This window comes from Papio anubis, chromosome 1 (assembly GCF_008728515.1).
Source record: "Papio anubis isolate 15944 chromosome 1, Panubis1.0, whole genome shotgun sequence".
Taxonomy (NCBI): Eukaryota; Metazoa; Chordata; class Mammalia; order Primates; family Cercopithecidae; genus Papio; species Papio anubis.
In genome coordinates this window covers 177,040,947-177,056,103 of record NC_044976.1, presented here as the reverse complement: position 1 = coordinate 177,056,103, position 15,157 = coordinate 177,040,947, and the positions used below count along the sequence as shown (strand labels likewise).

The 15,157-nt window shown below is 42.2% G+C and overlaps 1 protein-coding gene across 3 annotated transcripts in view; it reads right to left on the bottom strand.

The window, feature by feature from the left end:
* NIBAN1 (niban apoptosis regulator 1) overlaps positions 1 to 15,157 on the bottom strand; it is a 173,075-nt gene that overhangs the window by 79,375 nt on the left and 78,543 nt on the right. For all 3 annotated transcript variants that reach the window (XM_009191726.3, XM_021929511.2, XM_003893397.4), the window contains 2 exons: positions 12,147 to 12,261; positions 6,659 to 6,826 (listed from right to left, as the gene is read on the bottom strand). In XM_009191726.3, the coding sequence (XP_009189990.2) occupies positions 6,659 to 6,826; positions 12,147 to 12,261 (283 nt within the window). The remainder of the gene's footprint in view (positions 1 to 6,658; positions 6,827 to 12,146; positions 12,262 to 15,157) is intronic.

The following is a 15,157-nucleotide window of genomic DNA, read 5'->3' as shown; positions in this document are numbered from 1 at the left end:
TGAACTATCATAACCACACAATTTTTAGGCCTTCATACCAAATAACTATTTGGTTCATTGGAACTGAGGGAGATGGGGTGGAAGTCTGCGGCTGCACTGAAAGGGCACCATGTTTGATGGGCCAAAAGAAGTATTCAAATGTAATTCCTGGCAACACAGCTTTAGACAATAGTGAATCCAGGACTATATAACCCATAGTCTGCTGGGGAGAAACACTGAATGGCTAAGAGAAAGCAGTTCTGTTTATTCTAGTCTGTGATGGAAACCTGTTCTTCTAGTTTCAACTCTTAAACTGCTTTGAGAGCTTCAAGTAATTTAAGTAAATCCATAAGTATAAATAATACAGAGGCATATTTTAGATCTATTATTTTTAAAGTATTCCAACCCATGTCCTCACAAGCAGTGTAATCTTCCTTTACAAATTAGAGTTTTTACTTAAATTGCATGAAATCATACATGGTTTGCATTTTAAATTATACTAAATGAATCAGGAGAGAAGCTATGCTATCAAATATTTTATCTTCAGAGCACTTCTAAACTAAAAGATACAGTCATGGTTAGCCCATGGACAAAATACCAAGTTAAACTCAGATCATACAATTTATCGAGAAGTCACATATACCCCAGGTCTCAGGTGATCTTAAGTGGATTTGCTTCACTCTGGATCATGCAAACATATCATGCAAAGAGTAGATTGATTTAACAGAGGCGTGTTTAAAATGCCCAAGAGATAAGTCTTTTAGAAAGTAACACTGAGAAGACAACATGATATGTACAACTGAAACAGATGTCAAAGGCCAGGTGTTGGGACAACTGGTTCTCAGCCACTAACTAGCTGTGACCTATTTGAGCCTTATCATAATTAAACCCTGAGGGACTGTAATAGGTGACCATGAAAGTGCCTCCCAAATTTAGAGTTTCGTGGACCAAGGGTGAGGGGAAGTGGGGGAGGGAAGGGAGTGACTACTTCCTAAGTAAAAACCACATACTCGCAAGGAGACAAAGAGAAATATTGATAACTGTAGAGTATTAACTATGTGAGGCAAAGAGCACAGGCTATACTCCAGAGGAGAACGTAGCTCAAGCAGAGAGAACACTTTTAAAGAATTCTGCTTGGGAGACAACTAGGAAAACTGGAAATTATTATCGACTTATTTATTAACAGTAACTAGCAAGCATTTTGCTTGCAGTGCATAGAGGGTTTTATGTATGAATTTCAACACGTGTATACTATAGAATATTTTTATAAGTAAAAGCATTCAAAGATACATTCATGAGAATTGTATTCTTACTTATCTATCTCTAAACATTATTAGTTTTTACTAAAGTGCCCAAAGGAGCCTAAGTAAAAGTTAGAATTTTCCAACTCATAGATATGTGTATGTCCATAAACAAGCATGTGCCATAAAATTCAAAAGTATGTTTTCACATATAACAAACTAAAATTCATTGTATATTTTCTGTTATAATTCATTGATCTCCACACTAGATGCATAGTCTCTCAAGTAATGAACTTGCTTCGTAGGTGACCAAGAAGAAATAAGCTGGGGAAAACAGAGCTGAGATTTGCTGCTGAGTGTTGGACGGCAAAAAGATCATGTTCAAATAAACACACCAAAATGGATTGGCTCTGTCTGATTTGAATTGTAACGTCCTTTGTTGTTCTAAATTTCAATTTAATTCTGCAACATTTATTGAACACCTAAAATTTGCAAGTATCAAAATCAAATGTAATAAAGACATGAGATTTCTGGGGTAAGCGCTCAAGGCCTGTAATACTGACAGAGTAACCAATTCCAACACATAATCACTGCTTTAGCTCCACATTCCACCTGACTCACTGCATACAAGCAACATTGGATGTTACCACTGTCATAAGTGATTGAACTAGTCTTACTTGAAGCAATGGTTTGCAAAGTGTCTTTACATTGCTGTGGTTTTTTCACCAAAATTCTAAGGGCTTTTCTTTGATACTACCTTTTTTTCAACCTGTGTGCACTCATGCTTCCCAGATATTCTACCGTCCTCTCTTTCTTAGTTTTTATGACCATGTGAACACTGGCATCTGTTTAATGGCAGTCCTGGGTTTCCTTCAAGCTAGCACAGCACTGTTGAGCAAAACTTTGCCAGCATTCCACCTCCTTTCCAGAATCAGCATTCATCCAGTGATGGCTGTCTTCTAACATCCAGTTCTTCTGTTCCCCCAAATCCTTTAGGCTGAGTACCATGGCTTGATATTGACAAATGCCTTCCCTCACTCTGGTGCAAGCTGTCATCTCTTGCCAGTCAAAGCTTTTTAAGTGGCCTCCTGGCCACCCACCATGCTACCCTCTCATCCACTGCCTACACTGCAGCCATTGTGAACTTTCTGAAGTGAATATCTGATGAAGTTGCTCATTTACTTAAAATCCTAATGGCTTCCTATTGCTGTTATAATCAAGTCCAGGTTCCTAATATGCAGCACAAAGCCCTCTATAGTATGGATTCTGCCCGTCTTCCTCTCTCCTCTCTAAGTACCAGTCACACAAAATTCTTTCTGTTCCTGTAATGGTCCATGCTCTATCTTACTTCCTGGCCCTCCTGTATCCTATTCCTCCTGCCAGGAACACTTTTTCTCCTTCCTGCACATTTACATGCCAAGAAATGATTATCCTGAGCTGGAAGAACAGACTTGCATCAATAATGATCATTATTCCATATCGCATGTGTTCAGTCCTCTGTATTGTCAGGACCTTTAACTATACCCCATAACTACAATGATCATATTTTGCAAACTAAAGTTCTGAAGAATAGGATTGTATTTTGGACAACAGGACTGTCTCAGAACATCTTGACTTTATATAAGTCTCATTCTGTGGCAGCAGACATTCGGAACTATGGCTTTCCCTGATCAGGGACAAGGGATTAAAGTGTGATCCAAAAGGGACAGAGGACAGCAGCTGCTGCTCCAGAGTCATGCTATACAGTGGGCTTGACATTTAGTCCAGTGACGTGGAGTGGGATGTTTTACTAAGGATTAATCTTATGGGATATTCTTATGCCTGCCCGATGAAGAGGTGCCAAAACTAAATAAAAACAAAATACACGTGAAAGCACATGTGAGCATGCACACACAGACACACATGCACCCGCCCCCCCCCCCCCACACCCCTTTGTCCCTTTGTTCTCCTTAGGATACAAAATAATCTTTGAGGCCCCTAAAGGCTGCTCTCCCCTTTGAAGGAGGGAGAAACACAGAGCTCTCTACTGGCCCTTACCTACCTTAGAAGCTAGCCTTACTGTTGGAGAACAGGGCACAATCAGGCCCTTCATCAGGGTTAAATAGGAAACACCCACCCTATAAGGAAGAGTAGGACAAGGGGGTTCTAGATTCAGAATGAATCAACATGACCATGTAGCCACATTCGGACCCAATACTTCTGGGGCAAGCGGGCTGGGTTGTGGTGGAATTTGAGTACTAGGCAACATGCCCTGGAACCCCAAGCGAGATCAACATGCCTAGCATCAGCTGCTAGTGTTACAAGAAAGGGGCTCTGATCCGGACCCCGAGAGGGTTCTTGGATCTCGCGCAAGAAAGAATTCAGGATGAGTTCACAGTGCAAAGGGAAAGCAAGTTTATTAAGAAAGGAAAGGAACAAAAGAATGGCTATTCCATAGACAGAGCAGCCCCGAGGGCTGCCAGTTGCCCATTTGTATGGTTATTTCTTGACGATATGCTAAACAAGGGGTGGATTATTTATGCCTCCTCTTTTTAGACAATGTAGGGTAACTTCCTGACGTTGCCATGGTTTTGTAAACTGTCACGGCACTGGTGGGAATATAGCAGTGAGGATGACCAGAGGTCATTCTTGTCGCCATTTTAGTTTTGGTGGGTTTGGGCTGGCTCCTTTACCGCAACCTGTTTTATCAGTAAGTTCTTCATGACCTGCATTTTGTGCTGACCTCCTATCTCATCCTGTGACTTAGAATGCCTTAACTGTCTGGGAATGCAGCCCAGGAGGTTTCAGCCTCATTTTACCCAGCTCCTGTTTAAGATGGAGTTGCTCTGGTTTACACGCCTCTGATACTAGAATGCCTGGGACCCAGTTCTCAACAGAGAAGTATGGTGGCCTGAGAGCCAATGAAGCAATGGCCACAGCAGGCTGACAGCCCTTCCTCACCTACATGCAGGTAGAGGATAGCAGGCTCCCAGCAGCCACCTCAGGGTTTCTGGCCTTTATCCCAGCTCTAATTTTAAATCTATTTCTTAAGTTTTTGGGTAATTATGGGAAAAAGTGGTTAAGTGGCAGCTTGTGAAAGCCTGTTACTGGTTTACTCAAAATAATGCAATGAGTAACAGGCTAGAACAGAAAATGTGACACAATAAAGATGAGTGGTACATAGTGCTGTCAAAAACAGAAAAAGAGGCGAGAAAAGAAAGGTCGGCTCTTTGGCCCATGATAGTCAAGGACTGCTCCCTACAATGTCATCACAGCTTCTGGTTCTGACTGGAGCTACTGGAAGTTATGCCAAATTAAGTCTGCATAAAGCCTCAGCGAGGATAAAACAGTTTCTGGGCAGAGGAATGTGACACAGAACCAGGGAAATATGACTAGACCTCATTATCTTGGTGCCTTTGATAACATACTGGAGAGCAGAGTGGGGTTTTGAATGGGCTGAAATCTTCCATAAATGGAGTCTAAATGCAGGCTACATAACATCCAAAAACTCCTCAGAGAAATTCCTATTATGTACATGAAAGGGGGAATGCAGTAAGTCCCATTTGGCTGGGCAGGGAGCATTCTGCACTCAGTGAAACTTCGCGGTTCCCGTGCTGAGTGCCAACTGCATGTTCCTACTAGACCAAGGCCCTAAACACAGACGGGCAAGTGCAGTGGAAAATGAACTAAATGGAGCAGTCAGTGCTGGGCAATTCTTTGTCTCTAGAACATCAAAACCACAAGGCAAGATTTTAATAAAAGTATCTTTTTTTCATAAAGTTCCTAACTAGTTATGAGCCAGTATGATGATGGATGTGACTCAGAGTTGCCATGGCAAAACAGACTGACCTTATCTTTTTCCACGAGTCCCCATCGACACACAGCTAAAGCCAAGAATTAGTTGAGATGCATCACTAGTGACTCTTGCTCTGTGGGACTGACACACTCAGGGAAACCTCTGAATTTTAAAAGAAGTATACAGTGAAATTAACCATATTAGGAAAAAAAGGCACATGGGTGAGGTGACTCAGCTCAAATGTCACCTGCTCACAGAGGACTCCCCTGGAGAGCTGAAAGTTCGGCACTCCTTTCTTCACTAGTTAGTAACCTCTCGTCGCTCGTTAACACATTAACTGTGATCACTTTCAAAAGATAATTGGTGAGTGTTTATCCAACCTCCTTGTTTGAATTTCAACTCCCAGAGACAGGAACTGTGCATGCTTCATTACCCTGTTCCTAACACCTACACAGAGGCTGGCACAGAGTAAGCCCCCAGTGTTCTTAGACCGGCTGCCTTTCCAAGTGCCAAGAACAAAGAGTGCAGTTGTCTGTAACTGAAGACTTTGTGGAGTCCAGAAAAACCAGCATTCACCTCAGTATATACATCACATATTGGAACGAGAAGTCTCTTTTACTATTGACGTCATATTGGTTAAGTCCGTGCCTGGAGGCAACGTGGTCTGAAGCAACACCACCCCAAGGGTGGTTCTCGAACCAGCAACATCAGCGCCACTCGGCCTTGTGCTAGAAAAGCCAAGTCCAGGCCCCACGGTGTACCCAGTAAGTCAGAATGTCTGGGGGTGAAGCCTAAGAATATGAGTTTTAATTAAGTTCTCCTGGTGATTCTTATGAGCCCTAAAGTTTTGAGAACCACTGATTCAGAAACAAATACTAGATTACCACAGACTGTGCCACTGATCTTAACTGAGTAACTGTTATTCAGAAATAAAGGTGAAAATAAGAAGGAAATGTCATAAAGACTAGCACGTGCCAGGGAAAACTGGCACGTTCTTGCTGGCATTTAGATTTTTTTAAATCAGGAAGAAGGAGAGTGAAGTATATGCCAAATGGTCTACATGGATAAACTCAGGGCAGTCAGAATGCCCCCACCAACTTGTGGCCAGATGACTGCCCCATGTTATGCTTCACCGGGGCCTCCCGGACCCGCCTGAAAACCAGCAAGCAGGCTAGGTTCCTTGTGCATAGAACTCTCCCTTTACCTGTTTCCCCCTTCTTCCCTGGGGCAGCACCATTTGTGGCTCTTTTTTTTTTTTTTTTTTTTTTTTGAGACGGAGGCTCACGCTGTCATCTGGGCTGGAGTACAGTGGCACAATCTCAGCTCACCACAGCCTCTGCCTCCCAGGTTCAAGCAATTCTCCTGCCTCAGCCTCCCACATAGCTGGGATTACAGGTGCCCACCACCACGTCCAGCTAAATTTTTTTTGTATTTTTAGTAGAGATGGGATTTCACCATACTGGCCATGCTGGTCTCGAACTTCTGACCTCGTGATTTGTTGGTCTCGGCTTCCCAAAGTGCTGGGATTACAGGCATGAGCCACTGCACTTGGCCAATCTGCGGTTCTTTCTAAGAATCACTGCAACAGATGATGGACCAGGACAACTCAGCGAGGGCTGCCCCACTTCCCGCCCCGGGGACGAGGAGGGGAGCCGCACCATACCATGATTGAGATGCCTGATGCAGTCACTCAGGAGGGCACTAAACCTCTTCTGGTCAGCAGCCTCGTGGAAGCAGAAGTAGCCGTGTCTGAGGAAGGGTTGCCACAGGTACACTGGGAATTCCTTGGGCAGGACCACGAAGGGCTGAGCGTTTTCCTTCTCACTGGAGGCTAAAGAAATATTGAAAACACAAATACCTTTTCAAACGTGTATCTTTTACTTCAAATATGTGTTTCAGGTTGTGAGGGTAACTATCTGGGGCAGGGCATGGGATGGAAAGTCGGTGAGATATTTTCACAGGGTAGGGAAACTGGGAGCACCAGCTCCTCTGGCATCCCTCCACCAGCTTGTCCTGTTCCACTGCCACTGGCTGCCTGGCCTCCTACCCAACACCACGGGGACAGTGAGGATACCAGGAACACAATGTTTTCTTTTTTTTGAGACAGAGTCTCGCTCTGTTGCCCAGGCTGTAGTGCAGTGGCATAATCTTTGCTCATTGCAACCTCACCTCCCAGATTCAAACGATTCTCCTGCCTCAGCCTCCCAAGTAGCTGGGATTACAGGCACATACCACCACCTTCAGCTAATTTTTGTCTTTTTAGTAGAGACAGGGTTTCACCTTGTTGGCCAGGCTCCTGATCTCAAGTGATCTGCCCGCCTCGGCCTCCCGAGTAGCTGGGATGATAGGCATGAGCCACCGCACCCGGCTAGTTTTTTTGTATTATTTGTAGAGACAGGGTTTTGCCATGATGCCCAGGCTAATCTCAAACTCCTGAGCTCAAGCGAGCCACCTGACTTGCCCCCCCAAAGTGCTGGGATTACAGGCATGAGCCACCGCGCCCAGCCTGGGCACAATCTTTCTCAACTTCCTTATGTCTAAAGACCCACAAACAGAGCTCCGTCTGCCCTCCTGGCCCTCTGCAGGCCACTGACCACCTGTGCAGCCCCTCACTCTACTGGCCCTGCAGGCTCCAGCTCCAACAGGGCTGCTCTCTGCCCTGCACTCTCTCCCTCCTCCCCGTCACTGCCAAACACCACTTGCTGTTTTTATGCCATCAACCCTATTCTCACCTCACTCTGATTCCTGTCCCTACCAACTCCTGAAACCCAACTGCTAAAGCCACTTATGTCATCCTGACTGCCAGCCTATGGCTGCTTCTTTTCATCTGACTTGGAATATTTGCTGCTGCTAATTACCCCTTCTTTGAAAACATTCTCTCCCCATGACTTCCAGGAGTGCCTCTCTCCTGGTTTCCTTCATGTTGTGTAGAATTTTGTTTCTTCTTTATCACCTTTATTGGTTCCTCTGCTGACTCTCTCCATCTCCTCGCTAAGCATTGGTGCCTGCCCCGTTCTGTGCTGGCCTCCCCTCCGCTCTGCCTGTACCCTCCCAGGGTGTGTTCACCCATTCCATGACTTGTTATATTGTTCCTACAGTCCACAGAACCCTCTCTTCCTTCCTTTCCATCATGCTTTCCCATAAAAAAATTCTCATTCATCCTTCAAAAGTCAGTTCAAAAGCCACTCCTCTGGGATACCTTTGCTGGCACATCCCACTGCCACCACAGACAGAGTTAGGTGCTCCCTACCCTGTTCTCCCCAAATACTACAATGACCTGTTTTCATGCCCAGCGCCCATACTCAAGGTGGGGAGGTGGGGAAAGGGAGTGAGATGGATTCCCGGGCTGTTCTCCTCCCCAGAGAGAACCACTGCTACCCACTGTGAGTGCCGAGAGACGCAGACTGCATCTTCCAGAGCTTTGCATCCTTAGCCCATAGCACAGTCATGGAACACAGCAGATGTTCAACTTCAGTTTGTTGAGTGAAAAATATGCTGTGTTGGCCTAGGATATTTTTTAAAGCCCTAGACAATGGGACTTTTACCTCTTCCCTCAAAATCAATTCCAAGAAACTCATTTTAAACCCACTACTATTCAGAACCCCTACCTAAACTTTACTCCTTTCCATGCATTCCTATTACATGATATTGCACTTGGTTAAAAGAGTCCCAACTTTTTCCAGAGTCACAGAGAACAAGCAGAAGAAAATGTTAGTTCTGTACTTCCTGCATATGTATTAGGCGCCAATCTCAGGGAAAGGTAAGGAAGAGGGTCTCTCTAAGAGACCATTGAAAGCACTGGGAATACAGGGAAATGAATCATAACCACATGGGAGGCTACAGAACCATGTCAATTCTGGCAAATTAATAAATCAGAATTGCTCACGCCTGTAATCCCAGCACTTTGGGAGGCCGAGGAGGGTGGATCATGAGGTCAGGAGTTCGAGACCAGCCTGGCCAACATGGTGAAACCCCGTTTGTACTAAAAATACAAAAATTAGCCGGGCATGGTGGTGCGCACCTGTAATCCCAGCTATTCAGGAAGCTGAGGCAGGAAAAATGCTTGAACCCGGGAGGCAGAGGTTGCAGTGAGCTGAGATCATGCCACTGCACTCCAGCCTGGGTTACAGAGCGAGACTCCATCTCAAAATCAATCAATCAATCAATCAGGATTGGTTTAAACGAAGAATAAATTCCTGGGGATATATGGGAGCCCGGTTCCAGTGTCCCGGAATCTGAAGGTAACAGAGCAGAATGCACCGCGAGCACAAGCTGTGGCCTACCAGGACCTAGCACAATGCTGGGAATGAATCAACATGAAAATGAGCAAATGAATGAATGATTGAATGCTATAGGGACACCTATAGTTGTAACATGATATCTATTTCACTTTCTGGTGAGAATAAGGCCCCTGATTTTTAGATGGGCAAGTGACTACATAAAATAAGACTACATTTCCAGCCTCCCTTGCAGCTTGGTGAGCCCACAGCTACTAATATCTGTCCAGTAAGATATAAGCTGAAGTAGCATATGAAACTTCCTGGAGGTATCTCTAAAGAAAGTGACTGTACCCTCCTCCTTTCCTTTTCTCCTCCCTATTATCTGGAATGAGAACGCTATGGTAGGAGCTCAGCAGCCACCCTGGACTCTGCCAATAGGGACCACAACCTAGAAACAAAGGGGGAGAAAGCAAGAAAGAGCCTGAGCTTCTGACAAATTTAGTCCACATCAGCCCTGGACGAATATCCAAATATCTTTAGTGAAATAATAAAACTTTGAGTTTTTTGTTGTATGCAGTGAACCAGATGCTAACCAGTAAAATGCCAAACAAGTGAATTACTTTAACAAAACATGGGGCCGTTTTTTTCTGTTATCAACTTAGCTGAACACTCTAAAGAATACACTTATTGGCCAGGCATAGTGGCTTATGCCTATAATCCCAGCACTTTGGGAGGCCAAGGCAGGACGGTCACTTGAGCTCAGGAGTTAAAGACCAGCTTGAGCAACAGAGTAAGACCATTGTTTCTGCAATTCCTTTTTTTGTTTGTTTGTTTCATTTTGTTTTTCTGGGCATAGTGGCATGTAGCTGTGGTCCCAGCTACTCGAGAGGCTGAGGTGGGAGGATTACTTGAGCCCAGGAGGTTGAGGCTACAGTGAGCCATGATCACACCACTGCATTCCAGCCTGGGCAACAGAGCGAGACTCTGTCTCAAAAAAAAAAAAAAAAAAAAGAAAAGTAAAGAAAAGAAAAAGAAATGCACTTATTCATAAGCCTCTAGTGCTTTTTCCAAGAAATGCACTTATTCATAAGCCTCCCATCTTTATTATGCCTTTATTCTTTCTAGTAGAAATAATATCACAGAGTCAGTCTTCTTCATTGACATGGTTCTATGAATCCTCCTTGCCCTCTCCAAGAATGCCACAATTTTGTACAAGCAACTAAAAGCAACATTGACCCTTTGCATTTAAAAAGCCTCAACAAGCCCATGAAATTCATTCCTATTAGCCTCTAGTTATCTCTCAACCTTTTACAACAATTTTCCAGATGGCATCAGTGAATTTTTTCTGAGTTACAAGAATATCACAACTGATCTACTGTAGAATATTCTATTTTAAAAGTCAGAAGGTCACACCACACAATTTTAAAAAGTCATTGAAATGCCCCAATCTGAAGCCTTGGGCCAACTGGGATTAATCACACAGGACTTGTGTTTTTTAGTCCTTTTCATTCCTTCCAATATGATTTCAGCAATAAATCAATAAACATATTGTCTCTTCTGACTGATTTCATTGGAAAGTTTGAGAGAGATTTGGATGAGTCAACATGTTGGTATTCCCATTTCTAGCTGCAGCTCCACCTCCAAGGGCCTATAAGTAGATGTAAAAGAAAATATAATAATATGCATAGTGCAATAAAATGTTGTTTTAGCATGAATTACTTAGTAATAATTTGTTAATCTTGGTTTATGGTCCATGTACCAATCCCGTAATTGTGTTATTAAAAACACTATGCTAAGCAGTCAGCACTGAAATAACAATTGATAAAATGATTACATTTTTCTCCATAAATTCTAATTAAATTATTATGTCCATTAATAAGAACCAGGGCTCTCTTCAGGAACCAAGTAATTACTGGGTAGTATGATTTACGCAAAGCCAAATGGAGTTATTACATTATCCACACTTCATGAATCTCTATGAAATGCCCTATTTGGTCTATATATTAGCCATCATTTCTCCATATGTAAAAAGTGGAATGAATGAGAATTAAAGAAAGTTAGAGCTAGAAAGACACTTCTAGGTTTTTAAGTTCAAAGCCCTGTTTTTGAGTTGAAGAAATAGAAACCAGAACTGTTCAGCAGCTGGCTAAGCTAAAGCATTTGGTAAGTGGCACAGCCAGAACTAGATAAAAATCCAGTCTCCCAATTCTCTTTCCATAGCAGCATCCCAGCTTTATTTATAGATATGCAAATTAATGCAATGCTTTTTTTTTTTTCCCACAGTAGCTATGAGTTACTGTAACACTGATTAAAAGGTTTTTTGTCTATTTAGGGTATTTACTTGTGTATCATCCTATAATTAGAAAAATAGTATTCCCTGACAGGTCCAGGCTTGCTTACTAAAAGATGGGATTGTACATGTCATGGAGTGGGCCCTACCTGTTTATTTCTGCTGCCTTGTGGAGTGCTATCAAAGCCTGCAATATATTCCAAAAGCTTCAAGATACCTGGCTGATGGCACATTTTCCATGTGCTAGAAACACAGAGGCTGACTGTGTATTATAGAATGGGATTAGAAATAACGGAAGTGGTAAAATGTTTTCCTAAACTATAGAAATCACATCTTCCACTTGTCTATAGGCATGAGTGTCTAGCCCAGGGTTTCTCAACCTTGGCATTACTGATACTTTATGCCAGATAACTCTTCGTTGTTAGGGTCTGTCCTGTGTGTGGTAGGATGTTTTGTAGCATCCCTGGCCTCTATTCAATAAATGCCATAGCACCCTCCTTCCAGTTGTGACAAACAAAAATGTCTCCAGATGCTGCCAAATGTCCCTGGAGGGAAATCCCTCTCCTTCACTGAGAAACACTGCTCTGCTAAATAAAGAAGCTTAGTCATTTTGCCTTGGAAAAGAATGATCAGCAACTCACCAAGAGGGTCTGGGAAATGCCTATCAGACAACAGATTATATTCATCTTCTGAGGTTAACACCTTGCCACCAGCTGGAAGAATTCGGCTTTTAGGAGCAGCTCCTCTCTGATAGGCCTGGGGGAGGAAAGCATATAGGAATGATATTTTTTTCCCCATTTGATTTTTGGAAAATACCAGGAATAAAACAAATAGACAGATTCAGACTTTCAGAAATAGCAATCCCCATACTATGTTATTGAGTTACAGTCATTTATTCAAAAAATATGTTTTGAATACCTGCTAATGGCAAGGTAATATTTTAATACTTTCATGTGACGGTCACAACATGGTAAATAAGAGTCCCTAATCTCAGGGAGATTCACCCTAAGTATGTTCTCGAATGTGGAAAACATAATCTCAGTAACTCAGAAAGTCCCTACCACATTTGTCATTTCAGATGCTAACACCTAAATCATTCTGATAATAACCACAAAGGTGACGATCACAGAAATACTGCACAGAATGCTTGGTGACTGACGTGGGCCACATATGATGACTCATGAGACTGTGGAACACGTAGTGGCAATGATAGTTACCATAGATTTTCATCAAAACATTAAAATGTTGGCATAAAATATGCCACTACTTTGCCCTCAGATGTGAAACTGTTTTGCAGCAAAATGGTTGAGATGAAAGTACAGCATTGTGACATCAGAAAAAATTCTGGCCAGCAGACAAGAAGCTCTGCTATTTGAGACACAGAAAAGAGGCACAGGGCATTGCTAAAGCAGTTTGGTAAGCACATACGCCCACAAGGACATACAGGTAAGATAAAATTTAAGTATGTGCATCTGACGGGAGGGCTAAAGTCAAGGCAAAATTCTGCAACTAGTAATCTAAAGGCACATTGAGAATTGAAACTAAGAAACTTTGAAAACCAAAATCTAGAATGTACTCTTGGAAATAACTAAATAATGTTGATCTGACCAACATAATCAGAGTAACGGTAACATATTCTGCAGCAATAAGATAGTGAAGAGATTCAAATAAAACAAACTCTCAGATATCTAAAAGGCTTGTCTTCATACTTGTAACAACCATTAATCAACTGCTTAAGCGTGTCAGGGAAGCAGAATATACCCACTATCACAGAATTCTGGTAGTCTGACCTATTCATCCTAAGAAGGAAGACTGGAAGACTCTTCTGAATGAATTAACCCAGGAAGGAGGATCTCTACATAATTGAGGGTTCCTCATGAAATAATACCTTAAAGCTCTAAGCACTCCCACAGAGCTACATTATACTGAAAAAATAATATTGAGAGAAGAATCTAAACTTGTATGATATTAAGACGATTTAGAAGCAATTTTATTTAGACTGGACTCAAAAGTGAATTGTATTATTAGTTATAACAGGCTCCAATATTGGCTTTTATAAGCATTATACCATTTAATCCTCAAAACGGTACTATGCATTAGATGTTATCTCCATTTTTCAAATGGGAAACGTGAAGGGCAAAGAAACTGAATAACTTGCCCACGGCCCAGCAGTGAGTAGGTGACACATCCAGGATTCATATTCATGTCTGTCCAGGCCCAGTGCACACAAAATAGATACCGATTATCAAGTGAGAATTTTTTACTTTTCCTGTTTAATTGCCAGCTAAAATTGGACTCTAAATAAAATAATAGACAATTTACAGGTACTTAATGCGTAATTCTTAGATATAATTTTATAAGATACTACCATAAACTAAAAAAAAAGATATTATTAAAACTTTGAGAAATTATGACAAACTGCATGAACTTTAAAAAATTCCAAGTTTTAAAAAATACTTGGTGATTACCAAATTCAGTCACCATATCTTAACAATTTGAACAGGTTCAGTTAAAAATGATGAACAAAGAAAAAGCAGTGCAATGCACAAACTGCAAGCTGAGAGAGCAAGCTGAAATAAGTGAAAAGAGGAAAGACACCAACATTTGATTCGAAATGAAACTTCAGTTAGTGTTAAATGCAGTGAAAAACTTTAATAAATCCAAGAACAAGATCTAGGGCTGTTTCCTCCCAATGGGTTAGTAGTAATCATACCAACAACTGCTCCACACCCAGCTCTAGCTTGACCACAGGCCCAGCCGTATGCTAAATGCTTCAGTACATTCATTCACTTACTCCGCTCAACACCATGGCAAAGAAATCACGCGGATCTCATTTCATAGACGAGAAAACCGAGGCTCAAGATTTCTAACTTAGGCAAGGGCGCATATCTAGTAAGTAAGTGGTAAAGGTATGAGTCAAAGGCCTAAATATGGGCCATATTACGCTACACTGTCCCTCCTCAAGCTCTTCTGAAAGGACATTGTAATGGGTCATACAAAACATAAGGTGACTTGTTATTATTATTTGTAGTGTATTGATACTTTGTTGCTGAGTACACATCAAGTGTTGAATAAAATCCTAATATTGATAAGCAGAGAAAATATTAGCTTAATAAATGTTAAAAAGAGTAAGTCTACCCAAGAGAGCACTTGAGCTTTGCCTGGTAGCTTGTGAAATAAATTTGTAGTATATTTTATTTCTATTTTCCATGAGAAATGGGAAGGAAACAGATTGGTCTGTCATTCTGAAACCTCTTCCTAATGGTTTAGCATCAGGAGTACTCCTCACAGTTCTCTATGAAGACTATCTTGACTACTCTTTTTTTTTTTTTGAGATGGAGTCTCGCTCCGTCACCCAGACTGGAGTACAGTAGGATGATCTCGGCTCACTGCAACCTCCACTTCCCGAGTTCAAGTGATTCTCCTGCCTCACCCACCTGAGTATCTGGGACTACAGGGATGTACTAGCACGCCCAGTTAATTTTTGTATTTTTAGTAGAGATGGGGTTTCAAAATGTTGGCCAGGCTGATCACGAACTCCTGACCTCAGCTGACCTGCCTGCCTCGGCCTCCCAAAGTGCTGAGATTACAGGCATGAGCCACTGCACCCAGCCGTCTTGACTATTCTTGAGCTTAGAGGCCAGAGAGCAGA